The sequence below is a fragment of the Psittacula echo genome (assembly GCF_963264785.1).
Source record: "Psittacula echo genome assembly, chromosome: 2".
Classification (NCBI taxonomy): domain Eukaryota; kingdom Metazoa; phylum Chordata; class Aves; order Psittaciformes; family Psittacidae; genus Psittacula; species Psittacula echo.
Window position 1 is genome coordinate 40,570,544 of NC_137737.1, and position 16,099 is coordinate 40,586,642.

The 16,099-nt window shown below is 40.3% G+C and overlaps 1 protein-coding gene across 2 annotated transcripts in view; it reads right to left on the reverse strand.

The window, feature by feature from the left end:
• NEBL (nebulette) overlaps nucleotides 1-6,662 on the reverse strand; it is a gene marked incomplete at its 5' end in the record, with an annotated part of 255,423 nt that extends 248,761 nt beyond the window's left edge. For both annotated transcript variants that reach the window (XM_080639464.1, XM_080639463.1), the window contains 2 exons: nucleotides 5,545-5,639; nucleotides 6,594-6,662. In XM_080639464.1, coding sequence (XP_080495590.1) covers nucleotides 5,545-5,639; nucleotides 6,594-6,662 — 164 coding nt within the window. The remainder of the gene's footprint in view (nucleotides 1-5,544; nucleotides 5,640-6,593) is intronic.
• Between the last annotated feature and the right edge of the window lie 9,437 nt (nucleotides 6,663-16,099).

The following is a 16,099-nucleotide window of genomic DNA, read 5'->3' on the forward strand; positions in this document are numbered from 1 at the left end:
CCAGCTCTGCTAATGCTCCACTGGGCACTGCAATTCAAGGAATACACATATATATACACACAGAGACCCTTTGGAGATAATTGAAGGTAGAGAAACAAGAATTACCAAAAAATATGACCTACAGGGAAAGAGTGAGAGCTGCTTTGTTTAAAGAAAAGATTGCTGATGGGAGACATAACTTATTGAATACTGGAATTCATACTTACGGGATGCTGAACAATAAATAATGGACTTAAATGACACAGGTGTATTAGGCTCTGACTGAAGACCCTTACCAGCTCTTTTTCTAGTGGTTCTGTTACTCGCATTACTCATTTTACATTACACCCTAAGAGGAAAGTCTTCAACACACAAAGTTAATAAAGTGATAAAGCGCAAATCCTTCCCTTCTAGGTAGGTTTGCATAGGATTGTTTCTTTTTTTTTTTTTTTTTTTTTTTTTTTTGCATAGGGTTGTTTCTTTTTATAAGAATGACCATTTTGGACTGACTTGTATAATAGCTTACATTTGATCAAATCTAATGATCAGAAACAGCTGAAAAGCCCTAAAACAAGGAGAAAACACACACACATGATTATTCTTGCTGCTCCTTACCTTCTCTTTTTCTTTCTTCCTACCATATTGAAACTGAGAAATAATCACTTGCTGAAATCAATACTGAAAAATAAGATGATGCTAGCTATTTTTAGTAAACTAGTATCATCACACTCCTAGTCACCTTCTAAAAGTTTTCTGACTGATAGAAAAAAAACTCACTCATGTTTCACAGCTAAGACCAAACTCACGTTCACATTTGAGGACAATGGATTCCATGTTATGGCCACATACATCCACCAATTACAAGCAACTACTTCCACTGTCCAACTCTTCCAACTGTCTAGAAAGTTGTAACATGTTCTTACCATTTCCAAGCTGGTATAAAATAACTTTGACATTTTTCATCCCTTACCTATAGACTGCACTTGCAGATTAAAAGTGTAGCATAATTCCTCTGACAACATCACAATATTTCAAATGGATTTCCACATCTACTTGCTACTGACATAAGTTTAAAAGAAACTAAATCTAGGAAAAATGAAGTTTTCTTCATGTCCATAATTCATGCTAACATGACAGTAGATTGCAATTTTGAAGTTATGTAATCATTCCATATGGTGACTGTCATAAATAAAAACTTGAAGGAAGCTTTCCTGTGTGCAGGCGATTAGCAAAATTTTAGATACTAAATATTTCAGAAGAATTTACCCCAACAGTGAGGTTGTTTGCTTTTTGCAAGGGGGTATATCAGGTCTGCAGAAGCTTAAGCTATTAGGTTTTGCTGAAATTAAAAGATACATCTCTGCCAGATGTGTTCACACATGCAGAAAGTCTGTTTGCTTCAACAGGCATAGCTAATGCAGAGAGAAAATTCCAAAAACATGCACTTCGGCTTTTACGTTTTGCATAAAAAGTAGTCCTGTGTTTTGGTCTAGTGAATCTGTCAAAAAAGTATTTATATGAATATTCGTAAGAATAACTTACCATTCATAAGAATAAGTTACCATCTAATCATCCTAAATGATTCAATCATTTAACAAGCTTGAGAACTAGTACACAGATTGTTAGTTGCCAAAATGCCATACATTTCCTTGCATCATCTTGGTAATTTGCAGCTGGGAAGAACCAGCTCTGAGTTTGCAAATAATAACAACAACTTTCATAATTTCCCTATATATTAATCAATCTCTATCTGCAGATATTAAAGTGGAATAGGGCTTTTCTCATTAAAGCCACCTTGATTTAACAAATCATCGGACTACCCAAGTCATTTTAATTGTCTTAATGTGTACTTTACTATCTACATGCACATTCATAGAGACAAGGAATGGCTCATTCACCCGATTCAAGCAACGCATAGCACCTGGCTTGACTGCAAAACCCAACTACAAGTCTGAGCCCTTAGTCTCAACAACATTATTTCACAAATCAGGCAGCTCTCTGTCAATGTGGCATATCTAAAGTCAGACAGCAAACAAAAAGACAAGACTAAAGTTGGTCAGAGAAATCTAGCAGTGTCCATGTGTTAAGAATCTACAAGCTTCACAATGCTGTGTAGGAGGCCTTTAGATAAAATATGAATGCGAGTAAAGCAAGAAACATAATACCATAAGTCAGAGCACTGTACTACTTGGAGGTCCCAGCTAAGATAAAAGCACAATATTCTAAGCACTGCACAAACAAGCAGAGATAAAATATCCTAACTCAAACATGTCACAAATTATGTAAATAATAAAAAAGAGAGAGGGAACAAAGTTCTCTTTACGAGTAAGAAACTGAAAGGTTTAAAGGAGCCAGACCAAGGAACTTCATGGAAACTCAGTGATACAAAGATAATTCTTTTCAAAGTCATATTATAGACGGGCACGTGTAGACAAAGTCTTCCCTCTAAGCCAGTTGCAAAATCTTTCATAAATCTATAACTTACAAAAGCAGTATAATAACTGTAATACTAGGCAACTCAGCTTCTTGGCCTGTACCAGTTCTACTGTGTCAGTAGCCCAGACACTACTTTTGCTATCAGTGTATCCCTATCACATAGAACACACGCAACCTTTTTGCTGGAAATGCAACAAGCTGCCTAAAAAAAAATTTGCCCTTAAAAAAAAAAAAAAAAGCAGAATCCTTGCATTTACAAATATTTCTGCCCTTTTCCAATGGTCACTGAATCACAGTATTTCACAATACATTCCTTCTTAGTTTACTAGTTCCTGTTAATCCATCTGACCTGACTCTCCTCCACCAGAAGTGTAGCTCGAGCATTCACAAATCAGTATCTTTTTCTTATATTAACAGAAACACAATTAAGTTTTACAGTTAAAGTAACTTCTGATTTTTGCCAGTACTGCAGAAAGTAGTATTAATTTAAGCACCTGAAAAAGAGTGGAATATTTTAAGTTCAAAAGTCAAAATATAGTCAAGTACATGAACAAACCTCTGAAGTAAGATACAGATACAGAAATTATTGAAGATACTTGCTCTTCAACTTACAAAAAGCTAACTTCCAAACCTACTGAACTACTTCATGGTGTTGCTCTCCCATTCAAATTAGTGCATACTTCACTTTTACCTACAAATTACACTCTCATTGATGGATAGCCTCAATAAACAATCTAACAGTAATTGCTCTTTTCAAGTACTTATAGGTGTTTGTACGAGTAAATCTGCTCTCTTTTCTTCCCAGATTTCCTGATCAAGCAGTATTTAACATAAAAATGGATTTTCCTCTTGCTAATGAACACTGGATGAGACACATCATAACTTGAAATACTATAGTGGCATATGCTTTGCAAATAAGTAGCCTTTGAGATGCAAGAGTACTGTGTCAAACTATCATAATTTAAATCAATTGTATTTTCAAAACATAAACATCTTATCCCTCCTTTGAGGGATATTAAAGTTTGCTGAAATCAAAAAGCACACCTTGTTCTTCCCTTTGTGATTCCATAGAACACGTGAAATGAGAGTATTTGATTGAAGTTTCTCTAAAAAAAATTAAAATAAAACAAAACAAACAAATGCCCTTAAGTTTACCGAAACTTAAGAACAAAACACATTGTTGATACTATACATTAAATTCTGTCTCTTCTTTAGTAGCAGAAACTAATTCTTCCATGGATTTTCATTGTTTCTTCCCGTTTCATACATCAGGTTTGAGAGACATTTCAAAAATAGATATTATTTTTTTCAAGCATCACTATTACAAAGACCATTACAGCAACTACCAGGAAGAAGGAAGAATAGCACCTTAATGGTATATAATATATCCATCATCCTTTTTCCCCTCTCATCTGTAAATAGAAAGACACAAGACGTAGCATAACTACATAGATGAAAAACTCTCCTACAACAGAAATTAATTATGCACAGCATAGAAACATAGATGTATAGTACAGAGGATACTTTGTAAACAAATAATGTTATTAAGTACAAGTATCTGATTAGGTAGATCAGGAAAGATCAGACAACCAAAGCATCATCCCTGAAATTTAGCCACAAAAATTTAGGTAAAATGCACCAAAATATTATCAGAGTTTAAATCATTGTAAAGGACGTAAGACTGTCCTTATACTTCAACTCAAATAGCACCACCAGCAGAGTCCCATCTAGGGCCAGTAACCTCTAGATTAGTCTCAACTTGCAACATACCACCTGTTGAAACTTTAATCTCCCTTCCTGCAGAGCTTTCTCTACAGCACTTATGACTGAAAACTGACCACAGTTTATTACAAGAGGTATAATGTCACCCCCATAGAGCACTATGAGGAACTAAAGCGCTTCAAGGAAAGCTAGAAATGTATGTGTGTAACTCCATATGTTCTTAAAGCAATCTAACTACAACTGTGCACACTGAAACAGGTGTTTCAAGTTTTGGCAGCACAGCAGTTTTAATTATGAAACTCGTATTTTATACAGATAGGAACTATCTGGCTTCAATTTTAGCCTGGAAGAAAAGAGCATCTGCTGTTGAACTATCTGTGACAACCAGTCATAGACTATCTAGCTCAACATGAAACAAGTATTTTAAGATGAGTATAGGAGAGTATTTCTGAAAAAAAAAATTACAATGTGTCTATAGTTTCAAAATTCTGTCACTTAAAACATATGTTCTAAGTACATGAAGGTGAAAATAGTAACAATATAACAATATATGAGTAACATATAACATCAGATTCAATTCCAAACCCTTTGGAGATACCCTTCTAACGTAGCATATGACTTTCTAAAGATTAAAACATACTGAAATGCACATAGCTAATCTTAGAAGCACAGTACAAAGAACAGTAAGCACCTTTTTTCTACATGTATCAAAATGTTCTTCTGCAGTATTTGCAAGCCAAACATCAAAGCACTCTCCAAAATCCGCACAACAAAAAAAAAAAAAAAAAAAGAATCTAAAAGTGGAACACAGCATGTTCACACTCTACAACCAAAATTAATCTATTTTCTTTATCAAAATCTAAAAGCAGCAAAATACAAAATAGCATGAAGCACTGGAAGCAGAGATTTTGTAAATATCTAGTTCAGTAATCTGAGATATGTGAACATAACAGTTTTAAAAATAGGTCGTCATGATCTCTAACAGGATATTGTCTCTAGTGAACTACACAAACGGGAAGCACTTTGTTTTGTTACTACAAAATGCTGATCAGGTCCATAACCCTGAACAGAGAGCTGCTGCATAATGGACAACTGTAACTCAGCAGACCAATAATGAATGTAATAGGAGTCAGCACTAAATCCGACACTTTCTGGAAGGAAAGAATCTCTATCCTGAGATCTGATATTAAAACACTGCCTAAATGCATCACAATCAAATATTTTCATCTTCTATCACTTTAATGAAAGTTCAATAAGCAACCCGAAAAGATACTAAACTGCTCTGGACTGCAGTTTTGCATCTCTAGATCAAGTTTTTACAGCACGGCAATACCCATTTGACAATATCCACGGCCAGGTTTTCTTTTCATGTGCATTTCTGCAAGACTTGATATTTACAATACTTACGCATTGCAATAAGGTTTCTTTTCATATCCTTTGTAGTTATTCATGTTCAGAGCCATTTTGCAAACTTCACAGTGGAAACATCCTTTATGCCAGTACTGCAAAGAAACATAAAGTAGAATTACTTATGATTCTAATGTTTTGAAAGCTACCTTAAGATACAGTAAACATAAAAACACAATTAGAGGTCAATATTTTGGCCTTACATTACACATATTTGTAAACTAACTCAAAATAATTACTTTCACAGAAAAGCAAACATGCTTCCGAAACACTATCAGAAATGTAAATTCTCCACTAAGGTGGACTTGTTACGGATCCGTACGCACTGACCTTGCCAGGATTATTTTAAAGGCAACTCAAGCAGGAGTTTGACATTTTGCCTCATTAAAGAAAAAACCGGCATGGCTTGCTAAGAAAGCAATACTATGCAAATAAAATCACTAACTAATGTGACAGCTGGTTTCTTGGTACACTGAACAGACACTAAATTTAGAACACAATACAGTATTCTCCTTCGGTAGCTCCTTGCCTTTCCAGAGACGTTAATTTGGCGCATCTGTCACAGCCTCGTTCGTCGCTGTTATTCATGGCGTTCGGCGATACCCGGTTTCACCGGGGACACCCCCAGGGATGGGGCTGTCGCCACTCCGCCGCCCCGGCCACCGTCCCCGCCAAGGCGGCCATGGCGTAAGGGTCAGCCGAAGCCGCCCCAGCTCGGGGAAGGACCGACAACTGCAGCCGGGCGGGGGCCGCCTACAACTTCATCCTTCGAGGGGCCCGCGGGGACCGGCCGCCGGCACCGTCACTGCCCGGGCGGGCACCGCAGGGACTCTCCGTGCGGCCGGGCCCTGTCGCCCCCCACCCTGCGCCAGCGCGGTGACACGGCGGCTATCGGCCAGCGGTGCGGACACAGGCTCAGCCGCGACCCCTGAGGCGCTGCACTTGCCACCTCCCGCCCCACCGCGCACCCCCGCCTCACCCGGCGGGGAGCGGTGCGCAGGTTGGGTACACCCGGGAGGTGCCATCCCCACCGCCCCGCGCCCCATCACCTTGTCCAGGCAGTTGACTTTCTCGGTGGGATAGACCACTTTGCCACAGCGGGCGCACTGGGGGTTCATTTTGCGGCTCCTCTCTGGCGGCTGCTGCCGCGGGCGGTGGCGGCGGCAACCGAGGCTGCTGTGCTGCGAGCTGGGGTGGACGTGTCTCTGGGGGGCCGATCTACCATCCCCTGCCCTGGCGTGTACGCCGGGGGTCCTCAGGGGCTGCCTGCAGGCGAGGAGGTCATCGGCGGCGGCTGAGCAGGAACCGACGCTCCGGCTGACTGCGGCTCGGCAGCATGGGCGAGTGGGCGGGCGGGGAGCCAGTGCCTGTCGCCCCCGCCCGCTCGCCGCCGCCCGCCCCCACCGCCTCCGCCGTGTGCCTGCGCGCTCGGTTCCCCGCGCCGCGGGCTGGGTGACTCACAGCGAGCCCCACGCTGCAGCCGCAGCCCAAGCCAAGCCCACCGGCGCGGCGCGGCACGGCCCGCAGCGAGGGGAGGGAGGAAGGGAGGGAGGGCGAGCCCCGCGCCGCAGCCGCCCCGAGGGGGGCGAGATGGCGGGCTCCTCGCCGCCGCCCTGAGGCGGGGGAGATGGAGGGTGGTGTGCTGTGGCCGCCTTACGGGCGCACCTGTCCCAAGGCTCTCTTGCGCCGGAGGGAGGGAGGGAGGGAGCCAGCCGTGGTGCTGGCGGTGCCGTGCGAGAGCCTAGCGGTCCACCGAAGTTAGGCCCGAGGCCTGGCCGCGGGCCGGCGGGCACCTGCCGGGCGGGCGGGGCCGCACGGTGAGGGGCCCGGCCCGGCGGTGCGGAGCATTGGCCTCATGCTGGTTCCACACGCAGCCCCCGCAGCAGCGTGAGGAATGTTTTCGCGTTTCTCCAGCATTGTATCCCGGTTAGTTTTCAGACGAGGTGTTGCTGCCTTTCCGAGACCGGCTCTCTCCGGGGCATACCAGCGGTCCCACGGGGTAATCACATCTCAGCCAGCGCAGTAAATTCAGCTCCTCAGCGTAGGCTTGTGCTGTTCATCTTTCACTTGCTCATTAGTGCTAGGGGAACTGCACAGCAAGAAGTCGTGTATTTCTCCTTAGCTGTGGACTTGTTTAACCTGGACTATAAACCACGCTGAGGAAGGTGCTTAAGCCAACGCAGTGCAGCCTTTTCTGAGTTTGTTGGGCTTTTTCAGTAGTGCAGCACTCTGTGTGGCGCACAGCAAGGACAAGTTCTGCACATAGTTGGGCGTTATTAAGTAATCAGAGTGCAGTCAGCTAAACTGGAATACTTGGCAATAATTCTGCCTTAGCAACCCAACTTTTATGCACTGGCTGTTTAAAGGTGTGGGGAGAAACAGTAATTTCATTGAAATTAATAATATATGTGATTAAATGAGAAATACCTAATCAGGCTTTAAATATTAGATGATGGAAGCTGTAGAATTTCATTTGCCTCATCTAGACATAAACATCTGGCACACAGTGAAACTCGTAGTGTTGAGATGCTGGCTGTGCTGCAAGCAACAGGAAAGCAGATTTGCAGGCAGCCTTGTAAATGCTTATTGTCTGCTTTGGCTGTGGGTGCTGTAGCAAATAGACACACTGCTGACCAGCTCCATTTCCATTCCTGTGATCTGCATGCTGATCCATTTCAGGGCCAGTGCTAGCAATCTGCAGTTCTCAAAAATCCTGAATCAGATTTTTTTTTTACTGTTTTTGTTAACCAAATTAGTTTTGATTTGGAATTTAAGATTTGTCTTCTCATTATTCATTACTGACAATAGCATGATAATTTTTCACAAATACCTGAAGACCAATTTGGCCTCAATCCAAGATTCCCCAAACAGAAAGAGGTGCATACATACCCCTGCAGTGCTGATGCAGTGAGTTTCATCCTCTGCTACTTCTGTGCTGTACAGATTACCTTAGACTTTCTGTTGGATGGTCAGACTGGTGGCAAACAATGACTTTTATTCAAGAAGCCGTGAATGCTAGGCATCTGAGTATGCTGGTAAAGGAAACCTGAATAAGTGGTAACTCAATGTTTTCTGCAGGAACTGCAGAAACTGTTGTTTGTGGGTCCATCTAAGATTGCATCTGAGTTGAATTAGGCCCAACATATAGGTGGGCAATCTCTGTCCTGCAAAGGCAACACAATGTGGTGGAGTAGTGAGCCTGTAGTAGGAACGGGGATGAAGATCCAGCTAAATTAATCTCTGATAGAGGGCAGTGAATGCTACTTATGGGGGAGGGGGGTAGGAACTTTTCTTAGATAACTTCTTTTTTAGCCTAGATTCAACCGATGGCTTATGGGTGAAAAAGCTCCTTAGCTCATTAGAAATAACTATGGCTTCCCCAGGCAGCTAATGTGAAATCTTTGAGATGGAGGCTTCATTCCTGGAAGCTCCAGATTACTGCAATCACATTCAGAGCCTTCTCCTCAGCATGAAAAATCATTCGGATTTTACTCCTGATCTCAATGCTGCAATGAAATCTCATGCCTTATTCTTGAAGGGAAAACTTTTATTAACCAAAATATCAACACTAAAAATGGATTAGTAAGATCAATAGGAATACCTGCAGTTGTATCTAAATTGAGTGTTTTGGCAGTATGAAAACATTCCAATATTTATCATTATTTCAGGGTCTTTTTATTAGCTTTTATTAGTTTTCTCCACAAGGGGGGAAAAATGGTGTTGAATCACAGTCTGTATTTCCACATGGTTCCTCAAGTTTTTTCCTCAGCCACATTTTTTTTTTGAGTGCTACTCAAAAAGCAGGTTCTTTGGCTCTATTCAAACCAGTGTGAGAGAAGAAGCTGCTTTCACCCATTATTGTTTGTGAGAAAGCAGGGAAGTGTTACTCACCAGTAGTCTCCTTTTTCTGAGTCAGTAATGATGCAGTGGTGAAGTCCAGCAAAGCAAAATAAAACAACCCCACTATGTCACTGACATAGGTTAGTGACACACAAGAGGGTGTAAGCTGAAGACTACCAAACACAGAAGGGCAAAGACATTGCTCTCTAGCTAAAGAGCTGTTGCCAGAAGCATGGAGACTGCAGTAGGTGGTGGACCTCTGGATAGGGTCCAGCACTGCTTCCCAACTGGTATGTATTGGCAAGTTATAGAATCATATGATCACTCAAGTTGGGAAGGATCTTTAAGATCATCAAGTCCAGCTATTAACCTAACACTGCCAGTGGCAGCATATAGCACTAAACCATATCCCTAAGCACCATGTCTGCATGTCTTTTAAATATCAACCACTTCCCTGAGCAGCCTGTTCCAATGATTGACTGCCCTTTCAGTGAAGAATTTTTTCCTAATATCCAATCTAAATCTCCCCTGCTGCAACTTAAGGCCATTTCCTCTTTTTTCTATCGCTACTTGGGAGAAGAGACTGACACCCACCTCGTAACAACTTCCTTTCAGGTAGCTGTAGAGAGCAATAGTCTTTGCTTAGCCTCCTTTTCTCCAAATAACTGTTCTCTCTAGACAACTCCAGCTGTCTCAGCTGCTCCTCATAAGAGCTTTGTTGCTCCTTTCTGGACATGCTCCAGCACCTCAATATCTTTCTTGTGGTGAGGGCCCCAAACCTGAACACAGTATTCAAGATGCAGCCTCACCAGTGCCAAGTACAGGGGTTGATCACTTCCCTAAAATGTCGCCCCAAGATTTTAGGCTATTATCTCATCTGGCACATTTCAAAGCTGTTTATCTAGCCTAGATGAATGAAAAGTGTGTGTTTAATTGAGCAATATAAATCAGTAACACTTGTGAATGGGTGCTTTTTTTATCATAAAGATAGCAGTCCAAGTGAGAAAGGCCTTCTAGGGCAGCGGTGTCATAGCGTTAGAAATATTATGACTAGGTAAAATGGTAATTACTAAAGTTCCTATTTCTATGGAGTAATACCATCACCAATTGCATTTTATATTTGTTTATTTGAGAGGAAGGTTTTCAGTGCTGTGTTCAGTTCACTTGGGTGATAAACATGGAAATGTGTGCTGCAGGGAAAAAAAAGAATATGATGTGTGATTTCATGCATTGATACTGAATTTTGCCTGAGACAGCAACGTTTTCAAAAACTGTTGAACTAGAAAGTTACCTTTATGTTACTGGAAGCGACTTGACAGTATCTTCGGAGAGACAACCCACAGAGGCTTGTTTCTACGGTCATAGGGATCTCAGACATAAATCTAGTTCTTCTAGAAGGTTTCTTGTGAACTTCCTCAGCTCTCTTTCCTAAAAGAATAAGCTCTATAACCCATCTCCCATGGCTGTTGAAGACATCGACACAGCAAGAAAGCAAAGGCTTCTGTCTTGCAGGTCACCATGCATTTCCCAGGCCATACATAAAAGTGCATAGAAAGTGTTCACTGCCACTGTGATCACATGAAGGCATTGCCTTTTCACCCAAATTTCTATAAATGGTGTCTGCTCATGATGTTATGAATGTATAGAGCCCTACTGGACAAATAGGAGTTCATGTAAGCATAGTGATCTATCTTTTTCACAGCAAAGAATTTGGTTCTCTTTTATTCAGATGTGTATTCATCTAATTACATTTTTGTGGGGAAAAAAGTGCTGTATGTAGTATGCTCCAATTAACAGCTGATGCTGCACTTGCAGTGTCATCAGTCAGTTTTCTAGAGTAAATATGACAATATGTTCTTACACTCTGAAGGACTGTTGTAAAAATAATGTTCTTAGTATTTCACTGATTTTTTTTTTCATACCTGATCTGTTATTTATACAGATGTAAAAGGTGGGATAGCTGACAAGTTAAGGAAATGTACTTAAAATACTGTCTTTCTGCTGTAACCAGATCATAACATTTGTGTACAAGCTCCAGCAGGTAAGAGGTATTGTATCATATTTAAGTGGAAGAATGACCTCATCATTAAGGCAGTGTGTGGAGAATTGCAGATGAATCCTCTGAGGAGTACTGCAGTACAGACAAATAATACTGAAAAAGGTTTTGTGAAATTCTGTGGCTGTCCTAAATTATGTAGGAAGGAGGAAGACATTAAACCTATATTGGTTGGGACAGGAGTTGCCAGTCAATTTTTGACCCTTGCTGTTTGAGCTTACATATAACCACATTAAAGAAGAAACTGCATAGTTACATTTCAAACAGGAACAATGCAACTTTAATGTGACCTTGTTTAGAGCTACCCAAGGTGCTGTTAGAGAAATGTGCTTCTACTGTGAAAGAGTAATTTGTTCTCTTCGTATGCAAGGGTCAGTGAAAGTATGTTTTCAACTTCAGCTGTAGGAAAGCTAAAACCAAAAGTGAATGTTTTCCTACCAAAACCAAAACAAAACCAGCAATGGTTAGACTTCATTATTTTCTGTAATATGATCCAAACAACACTCTGCAGTGGAATCTCGATATGCATTTTCAGAATTACTCAATCTTCAGCTACTCAGACTAACCTGATAGACTAAGGAAATACTAGAACAAAAAGGGTTAGTCAATCACCAGCAGTGTTTTCTGTTCTTAGGATCTCCTTTCTTCACCCAAAATGCATGCAAACTGAATACTCCCTCCTACAATAGCTATATAATATATGAACAAACAGCTTAGCAAATATATAGAAAAGTAATAATAAAGGGTCAGTGTGACTATGGAATTGTCTAGAAGACAGAGCTTTTATTCTTTTAGTATTAATCTTGCAGTGAAGGTTTCTATTACTTTATGCATGGTGTCGGCATTTTCCTTTATTAGTGGGTCTTCCAGGATACTATGATAATTTCTTTTTAAATTATGAAAAAAAAAAAAAAAAAAAAAAGAAACCCAAAGATTTGTCTTTAAGTTTTACTGAATAAAAAAAAGTAACTGTAATAAAGCTTCATAAAAATGGACTGGTTTCTTGGATTATGTCAAACAGAAGGTAGTTACCAGACTAGCTGCTTTATGAGCCAAAAGCAGATTGAAAACTTCATGCAGCTGCAGATCTTGTTACCTGTGTGCATTTGTATGTTTCAGAAAAAGCAGCTGGCATCAGTGAAGCATGCACACTGTATAAATCAGGTGCACTAAGCAGGTGGAGTTCTGTGAATAGCAATACACAGGGTGTTTTGACAATTTGGCAGTGCATGCTTGAAGTGTTAGCTTTTATATTTGGCATCTCTAGAGATGGAGGCAAATGAGCACAACTAGGACTCTGTAACCATGCATCCAGTATTTTGTAAATGGTGTCTTCAGTGATTTGGAAAGGTAGAAACAGTCAACCTGACTTATGATTCAGTAACATATTCTAACATCAGAGGTTGGGGTTCCTGTGCAACCTTCGCATTAAACATGCATGTGTACAGTTTGAGAGAAATCATCAATGTGAACAGGTGCAGGCAGAGCACAGCAAGAACCCTGTTCCTCGCTGCCAGAGCTCCACTGGTCCCAGTTCAACCATTCATTCTATCATTTCATTTGCAGAGCAAGGTGAGGAACTTGCAGAACTCAAAAGATTGTTCCTGTAGGAAGTGTCTGAAATCTGGAAGCCTTCAAATTAAATTTCCATGCTCACTGACAGTGCTTAGAATAAATATGCATTATTAGTACTTTATTCTTTCTGTTACAATCTCTGTAATTTTTTAATCCAGTTACAGCTCAGAGGATGTTCCAGCCACATAAATGGAGCTAACCTTTTTATTTTGTGTATATTGCATTGAATGTGTTGAGAATTTTTTTTACCAACTGTGTTTCCTCCCTTTCTAGTCAGAATTAGACATTCCTACCATATTTTGCAGGAATAAAAACAAATTAAGAAGAAATAAGGATATGGGGAGATAAAAAGTCAGTATATTTCATTTGATAGAGGAACTGATTTTCATGGACGAGTAATTGATATGGGAATGAAAAGCCTTCATCAGAGCTCTTGGAGAAGCTGAAGGAAAAGATTATCTTCAGTCAGCTCTACTACCCTGTGTCAAGAATCAAAACTAGCTGTTTAATCCCAATCCAAAGAGATTTTCAAAAACTTTACCACACACACAAACAATCAAACACAGTCATGGCAAAAGGCTCAATGCTGGACTGTCAGCTATGGAGGACAGAAGGTTAATTATTCATTCTGTTTTAATAGCTACCACTTTTTGTTTGCTGTGTTGAATAAAGGTATAAACTACTTGATTTCGCTTATGAAGATGAAATGGAACTAAAATATTATTTGTTAATTGTGGGTATTGTTTGCTGGCATATGTTTAGCCTGAGAGCAAAATTGGAATTTAGAAATAGAATGAGGGTTCTAAAATGAGTTTTAAAACTTAACAAGAGGGTTCTGGTAGCTTTGAATAAAAGGACAACAATAGAATTATTCTTACTCTTGTCTAGGCAACTACTTTCCCATTATTTCCAGAAATAGTAGTTGAGTAGCTTCCTGCCTAAATAAACAGTTCACGTAGATGGAACTTGGTCTATAAAGCTTTATAAAATAAGGTTTCCTTTTTTAAACTGTATGACATAGTGAAATACAGGAAGGGTTGGGCTGTGATTGGACCGGATTCTTGAAGTTAATGTTTTAAAAGGTTATGTGACCAGCTCAGGGTAACTAAATACACTTACTCTGTGTAGCCTAGAAGAGTCATAGGGAATACACTCCCTCCGTTGGCGAAAGAAGTAGCCTCTTGTAATAAAGATAGCGAATCATTAATAGCAAGCCTAACTCTGGGCTTCTGAAGAAACTGTGGTTTTAACCCTCCTAGCAAGATTTTTAAACTATTGCCTTCACAGTGCAGACATGTCAAATCTCACACATCGAGAGGGAGTCTCACACGTTTAGCTCTCAACCTGCCTTCTCTGCAGTTTGACCTGTATCACGCTTATTTGCAATACTTCACTGCAGCTCCTCTCTCATCTTCTAAGCCCACATGCCAGGCACAGCTGGATGGCCCAGTCTGCAGCCTGTCAAACAGCTGCAAATGCATGGGGCATCAGGGAGAAAGAGAGAAGGAGGAGGCGCAGCACAGCATTGGCACATTGCCGAAAAGAAGAAAGGATTCGGAGGGAATTCACAGACTCATAGAACAGTTTAGTTTGGAAGGGATCTTAAAGATCATCTAGTTCCAATCTCCCTGTTACAGGCAGGAACACCTTCCCCTACATCAGGTTGCTCAAAGCCCCATCCAACCTGATCTGGAAATACTAACAAAACCCCTTTCCAGAAAGTAAAATCTCTTCATAGTTCAGTGTTACAATTTTTCCAATTTATGTTTCTTTTTACGTTTTCTGTTTTGCAATAGAGACTAAGAGCTCCAAGGCCATTAAATAAAATCTTAGAAGCTTTTAAAGTTGTAATCGATAAATAAACAATGAAAAAAACAGTGCAGACATGTTATAGGCTTAGGTCAGCAAGGCAACGACTGGTGTTAATCTTTTCCCAGTAGCAACAAAAACAAGGTTGGTGTCTGCTGCACTGTTTCTGGTCCCAAGCTTGCAGACATGCTAATAGAATAAGACACAGGATTGACGAAAATTCACCTTCCCAAACATTCCTGGGTATAAACTGCTGAAAGTAAAACCAACAGTAACTTTAACAAAGCCCATCTCACTTTGAGCTCAGCTCAGACACTTTAAGGATGTGGCTGTGAGTTCTGCCTTATACCTGAATCTTTAACAACAGAGCTTCAAAGGGTTGAATTGTTAGGAACAAAAGGCCAAGGCCAAAGAGACCCATTCCTCACCCTCAGCAACATAAGGACCTCTGGTGACCTGAAGGGCACCATTTGTGGCTTGGCACATTGCTGCTTTCATTGAAAAGTGATGGAGAACAACTTGGAAACAGTGTCCTCTCTCCAACATCTTTTGCTGTGTGTTTTCATAGGATTCTTTACTGGGCCCAGAAGAAAGCCTAATTTGAACCATCTTCCTAAATACAGCACTATCATATTGGGTTATATGAGCCTTGGATCAGGAAATATGCAATTTAATCTTGTAATTTTTTTAATTATATATAACTGTGTTAGAAAATTAATAATTCCAGTTTTTTAAACATCTTCACTATTTTAACTGATACGTTTATGCTATGAATCGAAATTGTGTTGTACATAAGGGCATTTTATGAAATCTGTGTCATCTTTTTAGTCTGAACCTATTACTTTTATTTCTTTGCAATAGACAACACCGGGAATAGCACACCCAATGTCACCGTCATGAAGAAGATGCAAGTGTCTTTCTTTTAATCAGATCTCTGCACTTGTTCATTAATAAAAAATTACAAGAGAAGAAACAAAACCATAGTAATTGTTCAGCAAAAAATTGACCTGAATACTCTCCTCCTTGAGTAAGATTCTCAGTAACATTGAATTTTTGAGGAGGTTTTCTTAGATGTGATACCAAGGCACCCACAAAACAGAGACGAACTTCAGAAAGGGGCTCTTTAACTTCTTTTCTTTTTAACTTTAGAATTACAGCTAGCACATAACTTTAGTCTCAAGAACTAAATGGAGAGCAACATTTCATATAAATTAAATTTTCTAACATGTAATTGAGGATTTTCAATGTGAAGTTCTCATTTTTCCCTGACAGCTT